This window comes from Rhipicephalus microplus, chromosome 2 (genome assembly GCF_043290135.1).
Source record: "Rhipicephalus microplus isolate Deutch F79 chromosome 2, USDA_Rmic, whole genome shotgun sequence".
Taxonomy (NCBI): Eukaryota; Metazoa; Arthropoda; class Arachnida; order Ixodida; family Ixodidae; genus Rhipicephalus; species Rhipicephalus microplus.
The window spans coordinates 275,024,941-275,035,239 of NC_134701.1; the positions used below are offsets into that span (position 1 = coordinate 275,024,941).

The 10,299-nt window shown below is 44.6% G+C and overlaps 1 protein-coding gene across 1 annotated transcript; it reads right to left on the reverse strand.

The window, feature by feature from the left end:
- Positions 1 to 8,786: 8,786 nt before the first annotated feature.
- LOC142777761 (uncharacterized) lies at positions 8,787 to 10,099 on the reverse strand. Its single transcript, XM_075882018.1, has one exon. It carries the CDS (start codon positions 10,089 to 10,091, stop codon positions 9,246 to 9,248), a length of 846 nt encoding a protein of 281 aa, XP_075738133.1. The 5' UTR covers positions 10,092 to 10,099; the 3' UTR covers positions 8,787 to 9,245.
- Positions 10,100 to 10,299: the final 200 nt, after the last annotated feature.

Sequence of the window (10,299 nt, forward strand, 5' to 3'; positions counted from 1 at the left end):
GAAGCACTTCTATGCGATTTCAGTATAGATATTTTGGAATCGTATTGAGAAAGAGTTTCAAAAACTGAAAATATGATTTTCGAAATAATTCTTTTCGCGCGTTCCCTCATAAATTAGGCATAGCCTAGTTGTGCCGAGTTTCCATTCACTCCGCACGGCCTAACGAAAAGCAAACATTAATAACAGCTCCTCTGTAATAGCAGCTTGACACAATAAAAAAAAAATCACAGCATATCCACGGAGTGCACGATGATGAGTGGGGCGAAGCTCCGTCCGTCCGCGTCCGTTTGTTCTTACTTCCATCCATCCGCTCGTACGTCTGTGCGTCCATTCGTGCGTCCGTCCCTGTGTTCGTTCGTGCGACCAACCGTGCATCTGTCTGTCTGTCCGTCCATCTAGTGAAAACGTCCCAAGTACCGCCATCTCGCATCTTTTCATTTATTATATATTCAGCAATGAACCGGCGTATAGAAGTAGCACCATCCAGCGGACATTCCAAAAACTAAACGAGAGGTGGCACTTGCGCACTTTTATGCGGCCTGCGCTTCGTGTTTACTTCCCACCTTTCACCGCCTCTAGTTCATGGCTATATACTAGTTCACTATATTCACGGCACTGCGGCCCAACCCTCGCCAAAAATTGCTAAAACCAAGGAGGTTGCGCCCAGCGAGTTTAACGTGGCAACATTTTCTGGTCAGATATATAGTGCTCAAAGTGTGTGTTTCTGATACTAGTTCTCTTTATTAAGCATCAAATTCAAGGCAAATGTTATTGAAGATTAAGTCACCAATACTCGTCTCCGTAAGTTATTTAATCAGAAGCAACCATCCTTTTTATTTATGATTAACGTGCACGAGTTTCCTCCTCAATTGAAAAGGGTGCGCGCATGGCGCTCCTCTAGTCCGGCCGTGGAGGTGTCCTCCTACTACGACTACATACATCGCGGACGCAAGACCCAAGGCATAGGGAGTTTCGCTCCCAAAACGCATTTCATTTGTGCATGACTTCATATATATGTTACATAGAGATCAAAAGTGCGCGGTCATATCTCGCATAGTCCTGGTACTTTTTGTCGGATGCCAGCGGTCATATTTCACTTGTGCCTCCGATTTGTAGGGACGATCGAAGCACGATAAGGTCTCGGTTTGTCATGTCGTTATCACGGTCCACCATAAACGGGCATGCCTCACAAAAATTGGGGAAGTCTCACTACCAGCCCGTAGTATGCATATTATGGGTTAAAGATTCGTCCTTATTGCCTAAAACATCATGTTTTGACTTACTAGCAGTGTCAGAATCTCCGAAGTTTACTAAGACGTGCAAGTTTAATTCTTATCTAAAACCAGAGACGCAAACGTGCACCTTCCACAGCGAAGTCGTATATTTGAAAAAACCACTTCTTCAAACATATCTAGTGCGAAATGATGCTGCATTACCAGTCCAAGAAGGGAACAATTGGCCCAACAAATAGCGGACGACGTTAGTGATCTCTAGAAGCCATAGAGATTTGCATGTAGGGAAGAAGAATAAGAAACAGTTGGGTAAGCTGTATGTTGACGAAGTGTTCCGACGACGTTAGTGGAGCTAAAGCACCCTTATCTACATGTCTAGCTTCAAGCTTGGCGTCATGCCTTCTGAAGTGAAAAGAAAAAAAATTCTCGGAACAATGTGGCGTGCGTACTACTTCCGTTAGGACCCCGTTTCTTCTTTTTCTGTCTCATTGCGCATTAGCAGCGCCTTTGCTATGGGTACAACACCGCACACTGCTTGTTTCGCCCTTCCCCAGGTTTCGTTAGAGGAACCTTAACACCCTTCCCTTACGTACTTCGAAACTCCAGAGCTTTTTTTTTTATTTGCTTGTTATCTTCATAGAAGCGAGATATATCTCTTGGCCCTTAATTTGCACGTTTGCCGCTATACATAGTGGCACACAGAAGCCAGTCATAGAGGTCGAATAAGTGATCAGGTAATAACGTAAACATGACCGCATTTGCAGCACCGTCCGCGCACACTCCAGAGAAGACAGAAACGATGGGATGAAGAGGATCAAAAGGTGCCTGCCTTGAGGCAACGGCGATCATGGGCGTCGGCGGGGGGGGGGAGGGTGTGCAAAATGGGCACCTGCCCCCTTTCAAGCTTCCCCAGATCTTGCCTTAACCCAAGTTACACCAGTACCCCCTCCTCCCCCAGGCGCGAACACTGGTTTGCACCCCAAGAGAAACTCCTGCCGACCACCATAATGGCGTTGGCATTGAGGCACTCTGCAACATCCTAGAGACCTTACAGCACCCGGCACCACAGCGTCCCTACACGGCAAGGGTCTTCCTTTACACAATCCTTAGCTTAACCCAATTATTCCATTCCTTTCACATGTTTTTAAATATTTTTAACCGGGTTATCGCACAACTTGAATAGCATCTTGACGGGGTAGATTAAAACAGAGCAAACGAGTGTCACTGGGTACTCGTGCCACTACAAGGAATCTTGCGGCCCACCAGGTCTCACGCGTAAAAGCATTAGCTGAATTCCCACGCGCTATGCAGGTTAGAAATATTCGTCATAAACGCCACGTAAACAAGAAATTGGGATAGACATGCACTATAGAGGTGCAAAGAATGGGGAAACAGCAGAGCTGATGGCCTTCCCCTCCTTAACATTTCCCTTTCCCACCCCTTGAGATACAAGACTATGCTATGCTTTAGCCTGTCCACTCTTGCTAATTCTCAAGTCACTCACCCTCGCTTCCTTTCCCACTCGTATGCTATACCATACTTTACATGGCTGTTACTATTTGTCCTTCCCCTTCTCACCACCCTTTCTCAGTTTCTGCATTACAGAACACAAGGCTTCACCCTCTCCCCTCCTCATTTCCTTTTTTTCACTCCCTTGTAAACATTTGAGTATGCTTGGGTTAACTGGCGGAACGTGAAAGAGGCCTTTGCCGTACAGTGGACTTGGTCAGGCTGATGATGATGAGCTTTGCCTGCAGGGTAATTACTGGAATAGTATAATCGGGCCCATTCACATCATCTTTTTAATCACTAGCCTCGCTTCACTTCTCTGTGAACACCTCAACCGTGTCGCATGGAAAAGACAGTCTATACGAGTCGCATTGGCTGTCAAAACTACCCAAGAATGCTTACAGCAAGTACACATTCACAGTCTTTGCTATGATAAGACATGTTAACCTATGCTTCACTTTGTTGATCCTTTTGCTGCTCATCATGATTAATTATATTTGGGCACTTAGTAATGGCTGGGCCTTTAAACCACCAACTCATGAAATTTGCCAGCTTTAATGCCTAATGTGATTTTACACTTCTGCCATGCAATATTATATGCACTAAGGGCACTCCACACACTACCCCCCTAACATTCATATAGCGTTATTTTTTTTTCCAAAACAACTTTCAGTACAAGCATGGTTTTGTGATCATACACCTCCTTGCATATAGTTTCCTACAATATGTGCTAGAGGGAACTCAATATAGGGAACTCCAGCATTGTGATCATACACCTCCTTGCATATAGTTTCCTACAATATGTGCTAGAGGGAACTCAATATAGGGAACTCCAGCATTGCGATAGTTCAGTCATTATTGGAACGATGGTAAGTAGACTAATTTGCCTAAGCCTGGTACTTTCAGCTTCGAACGTGCCTGTGAATTAATTGTGTTTTCACATGTGTTTCACATAAATGAATTGACCATTGTGAACTGTGTGAGCAGATTTGAATGTCAGTCTAAAAAGGTTAAGGTGGCGATCTGGACCAGCTGAACTTCATCTTGTGACAAAGCAGATGCAGGCCACACAGAGCCAAAAGGAACCGAAAGAACGAAGTTTAGACACACCTGCGTAGTGTACTACCCATCATTCCCATGCTGGCTGAAGTGCAATTCATTGTAGCTCCAATAGACACTGACACCAGTGTTTTCTTTAACATATCTACAAGAAGCTGTATGTCTGCTTGCCACGCTAAGGTCCTGGGTTCGATTCACACTCGAATGGAAGATTTTATTTTTTCCATTCCATTCCATTAGTTGCATCAATCTCGAATTATTGCTCATGAAAAATGCTTATTTTTCTTTCAACTGATGCCATTAACACCAGAATTACTGTGAAACAAATTTTCTAGCTCTATCACCTTAATACTATGGTATGCTCCTTTCCCGGCTTTGTGTGTTTTGACATAGCTAGGCAGGATTCCCTCTCTCAAACAGCTAATGCTTCACAATTGAGTTTTGCCAAATTTAAACAGCTATGCTATTAAAACAAACAAACAAGCATTAGTATCAATTATAAGTCTAAAAATGATTTAAGGAGCTGTGCTCATGGCCATGTTCATTGTGTACCTTATTTCAATTGCAAAAGACTGAATTACAGAGGGTGCACCCAAGATGTTCTTTTGTAAGTACATGTTGTCACTGTTATAGTAGTCAAATGAATTTTAGTTAGAGTACTATTTCATTGTACCAGGGCTTGTGCATAATGGCAGGCTGTATTTGGATGTACAGCAGTCTTTGTAGCAAGACATTACAGCTAGACAACTAAGAAAGTGGCAGAAATGTGAGGTCTTACTCCGGTTCTGATTAGAAAGCGGCAAAACAGGCACCATCACAAAGGCATCTAAGAAAACAATGCAGGCTCTAGTTTCTCCTCATTTGAGCTGAATATTACACTGAAGCAAAATCTTTTTTCTTTTTTGCCACATTGACCCCAGCTTCACACTACATGAACTGCACAGAGGCAATGAAAGGCTGACCGGGCATATCAAATATGTAATTCCACAGCATGACCGACAAATATATAAAATATTTTTCTGAAATCTAAACATTGACCCGTCAGGTATTCAATAGACGAAGGGACACATTTGATGCCATCGACGCTTTTCTACAAGCAAGAAAAAAGTGTATATATAAGTATTGCTGATTCAATCGCACAATACTTGGAACTACTCCTTTGCAAGTTTATTGTGTAATTAAAAATTGTCTACCTAGTTTTTGGGCCGTTGTGGGTGCTACCATACCATTATATGGGAACATACCACACTGCCTTATCAAAATGACGGGCTGAGAGGCTGGTTTATCACCAAACAGTTCAATTCAATGTAATCAAGGTTTCTTTATGTATTTAATACTATGTTGAATATATCATTAGTTTGACCATGACATCCTTGATTATAATGTTGACAATACTCATGTTCAAGATTAACAACTGCTTTGGAATACCAACAGTGTACAAGAACATGCCCCTTCATAATTTCACTTAATTGAAGGTTTTGAACAATGTTACATCAATGCATACGTCTTAACTCATGGCCCTCAGTCCCCAGCAGCTGCGAAGCAACTGACCACAGCAGCGGTCAGATCTGCAACGCAGCAGAGGGTGCTAAGAATCTCTGAATCCGGACAGGCCGCCATTGGAACCTGAAGTTGGCAACGTTTAACGCAAGAACCTTATCTAGCGAGGCAAGTCTAGCTGTACTATTCGAGGAGCTAGAGGGTGTTAAATAGGATATAATAGGGCTCAGTGACGTTAGGAGGACAGATGAGGCCTATACGATGCTACAGAATGGGCACGTCCTTTGCTATCGGGGCTTGGCTGACAAAAGAGAACTGGGAGAGGGGTCCCTAATTCACAGGAACACAGCTGGCAACATAGAGGAATAATGTAGCATTAACAAAAGGGAGGTAGGTATCATAATTAAACTCAATAAGAGATAAAAGATGAAGGTTGTTGATTGATTGATTTGTGGGGCTTAACGTCCCAAAACCACCATTTGATTATGAGAGACGCCGTAGTGGAGGGCTCCAGAAATTTTGACCACCTGGGGTTCTTTAACGTGCACCCAAATCTGAGTACACGGGCCTATGAAGGTTGTACAGGCTTACGCGCCTGCATCCAGCTATGATGATGCTTCAGCTGAAAGCTTCTATGAAGACATGAAATCGGCAATAAGTAAGGTTAAAAACACAGTATACTATACTGATGGGAGACTTTAATGCAAAGGTAGGGAAGAATCAGGCTGGATACCAGACGTAGGAGATTATGGCATCGGTACTAGAAATGCCAGAGGAGAGCTACTAGTAGAATTTGCAGAACGCAATAATTTACTAATTTTGAATACCTTCTACCAAAAACGAGGAAACTGTAAGTGGACATGGAGGAGCCCTAACGGCGAAAACAAGAACGAAATAGACTTTATAATGAGTTCACACCCAGGCATGGTGCAGGATGTGGAAGTGGTTGGCAAGGTACGGTGCAGTGACCATAGAATGGTACGGTCTCGAATTCGCCTAGACTTGAAGAAGGAACGAAAAAAACTGATACACAAGAAGCCAATCAATGAGCTAAGACTGAGAGGGAAAGTACAGGAATTCAGAGTCTCGCTTCAGAACAGGTACTCGGCTCTTATTAACGAAACCAACCTTAGCGTAGATACAATGAATGATAATCTGACAAGTATCATTACGGAGTGTGCAGTGAAAGTTGGAAGCACGGCAGTTAGACAGGACACTGGCAAGCTTCCCAGCAAATGAAGAATCTCAATAAGAGGCGTCATAGCATGAAAGTCTCAAGTACAACAGACAAAAATAGAACTGGCAGAGCTTTCGAAGTTGATTAGTAAGCATAAGGTATCCGATGTAAGAAGGTATAACATGGAGAGAATTGAACACGCTCTCAAAAACGGAGGGAGCGTCAAAGCAGTGAAGAGGAAACTTGGGATAGGTGAAAATCGGATGTATGCACTAAGGGACAAAGAAGGCAAAATAACTACCAATATGAATAAGATAGTTAAAATAGCGGAGGAGTTTTACAGAGATCTGTACACTAGCCGGGACAACCATGACCTTACTACTATAAGAACTAGCAGTAACCCAGATGACACCTCACCAGTAATTATGGAAGAAGTCAGAAAAGCCTTGGAGAGAATGCAAAGAGGTAAAGCTGCTGGTGAAGATCAGGTAACATCAGATCTGCTGAAAGATGGAAGACAGATTGTGTTAGAAAGACTAGCCACTCTGTTTGCGAGGTGTCTCCTGACAGGAAGAGTACCAGAGTGTTGGAAGAATGCTAACATCATCTTAATACATAAAAAAGGAGATGACAAGGACTTGAAGAATAACAGGCCGATCAGCTTGCTCTCCATAGTATACAAGCTATTTACAAAGGTAATTGCTAACGGAGTTAAGAAAACATTAGAATTCAATCAACCAACAGAACAAGAAGGGTTTCAAACAGGCTACTTATCAGTCGACCACATTCATACTATCAATCAGGTAATAGAGAAATGCTCTGAATATAGCCAACCACTATACATAGCCTTCATAGACCACGAGAAGGCATTTGATTCAGTAGAAATATCAGCAGTCATGCAGACACTGCGGAATCAGGGCATCAATGAAGCATATATAAACATCCTGGAAGAAATGTACAGGGGATCAACTGCTACTATAGTGCTTCATAAAGAAAGCAACAGAATACCAATCAAGAAGGGTGTAAGGCAGGGGGACACAAACTCCCCAATGCTATTTACCACGTGCTTACAGGAGGTTTTCAGAAGCCTAGAATGGGAACAGTTAGGGATAAGAGTTAACGGAGAGTACCTTAGTAACCTGCTCTTCGCCGATGACATTGCATGCGCTGAGCAACTCAGGGCACAAATTGCAACTCATGATTACGGAGTTAGACAAGGAGAGCAGAAAGGTGGGTCTTAAATTATTCTGCAGAAAACAAAAGTAATGTACAACAACCTTGGAAGAAAGCAGCGCTTCCGAGATGGATAATAGTCCACTTCAAGTTGTAAAAGACTACGTCTACTTAGGGCAGGTAATAACCGCGGAGCCGAACCACGAGATTGAAGTAACTAGAAGAATAAGAATGGGGTGGAGCGCATTTGGCAAACACTCTCAAATTATGACAGGTAGACTGCCACTATCCCTCAAGAGGAAGGTATATAACAGCTGTATCTTGCCGGTACTTAGCTACGTAGCAGAAACCTGGAGGCTTACAAAGAGGGTTCAGCTTAAATTTAGGACAACGCAGCAAGCAATGGAAAGAAAAAATGGTAGGTGTAACCTTAAGAGACAAGAAGAGAGCAGAGTGGATTATAGAACAAACGGCGGTTAAGAATATCATAGTTGAAATCAAGAAGAAGAAATGGACATGGGCCGGGCATGTAGCGCGTAGAAAGGATAACCGCTGGTCAATAAGGGTAACTAACTGGATTCCCAGAGAAGGCAAGTGGGTTAGGGGAAGACAGAAGCTTATGTGAGCAGATGAGATTAAGAAGTTTGCGGGCATAAGTTGGCAGCAGAAAGCACAGGACGGAGTTAACGGAACATCGGAGAGGCCTTTGTCCTGCAGTGAACGTAGTCAGGCTGATGATAATGACGACGTCAATGCATGTGAGATGACTGTGGTTCAACTCTGGATTCGTGCGACAAAAGCGACAAAGTTCATTGTAAATGTAATGGAAGAACAATTTCTTCTTGGCCTTCGAAACGTCAGCGCTGAAGCCTCCCACAGCGATGACTGATTGATATGTGGGGTTCAACGTCTCAAAACCAACATATGATTATGAGAGATGCCGTAGTGGAGGGCTCCGGAAATTTCGACCACCTGGGGTTCTTTAACGTGCCCCCAAATCTGAGCACACAGGCCTACAACATTTCCACCTCCATCGGAAATGCAGCCGCCGCAGCCGGGATTTGATCCCGCGACCTACAGGTCAGCTGCCGAGTACCTTAGCCACTAGACCACCGCGGCGGGGCGACACACAGCGACGACTGATGTACGATCAGTTTCCACCCATGTGAAGGGCACACAGACATTTCTTTGTCGCATCAGCAAGTGTTTGGCAATATGCACAAAGTTGCAACTTGCATGTTTAGCATACATATGTATGCTTGCACGTCACAATGGCAACTCCACTTTGCGCTTGCGTTACCGTTACATCCCAGTACTCGTGGGCACAGGTTACAGAGAAGCATAGATGAGATATATTAGAATGTTGTCGTGTGATGCCACATGTGTGAGGTGCCAGTGAACCAGCATTGACTAGCCATGAGTGTCACCTTGTACTTCACTGCCTAACAATTGCTGCAATTTTTCGGCAATCCTAGGCACCTGAATTCGTCTTGTAAGGAATGATCTGGATTTTTCTTGAAATGGTAGTGTCTAAAATTATGACTGGCATTGTAGCCACGTGCAACGGCCGAAGATCATGCTGCACATGCTCGGTGCTAGACAGAAGTTTTAAGAATGCTCCTTACAGTACTGTCCAGTGAGCTTTTACATGAATAACACACTTTGAAGTTTCGAACACCGGTGCGAGGAAATGCACTCTGCGTAATCGAAACATTTTCTTCCATTAGTTCACTTTTGACGTTCGCAACGACTGTCAAGTCCTCTTCAATCCATCGATCACAAGCATCGCAAGAGAATCCATGCTTCTGATTCGGAAACTGTTCCTCAAGTTCGTCATCTGTACTGTCATAAGGATTGTTTTGTTCTTTACCTAATTTCTGCTCGGAGCGCTTAAGTCGTTTGTATGCACTTTCCCGTTCACGGACTGCAGCGTCTTGACGTCGCTGGCGTTTACGCGCGGCTTCCAGGGCACGAAACGCTGGGTCCTGCCTGGCTCGACGCTTGAGCTCGGCTTCTAGAGCTCGGATTTCTGGATTTCGCCTGGCCCGACGTTTGCGCTCGGCTTCTTGTGCGCGAAGTGCTGGGTCTTGCCTCGCCTGACGCTTCAGCTCGGCTTGAAGAGCACGAACTGCTGGGTCTCGCCTAGCCAAACGCTTGCGTTCGGCTTCGTAGGCACGGAGTTCTGGGTCCTGCCCGGCTAGGCGCTTGCGCTCTGCTTCTCGGGAACGAATTCTAGGGTCTTGCCTAGCTCGGCGCATCCGTTCGGCTTCTTGGGCACGAACAGCTGGGTCTTGCCGGGCTAGACGCCTACGCTCAGCTTCTTGGGCACGAACCTCGGCACAGGCACGACGGCGTTGTTGAGCGATGCGAGTTTGTTCCCTTCGACGCGCTTCATACTCACGTTGCTCTTCAGGTGTCCGAACTATCCGGGGCCTACCCATATCCTGGTTACAACCATGACCTACTACACTCCTGACCTGCCCAGAGAGCACCTCTTCCAGCGCCCACGTTCTAGTTCATACCTTCTGCCGCTAGGGCCGTCACCTACGAGCGGCGTGGCGCTAGTCAGCACCTGCTCGCTGACGTCATCTTCACTCTTTGTGGTCAAATTTTGACCAACAAAGCACTCGTAGTGCGTATTTATGATCC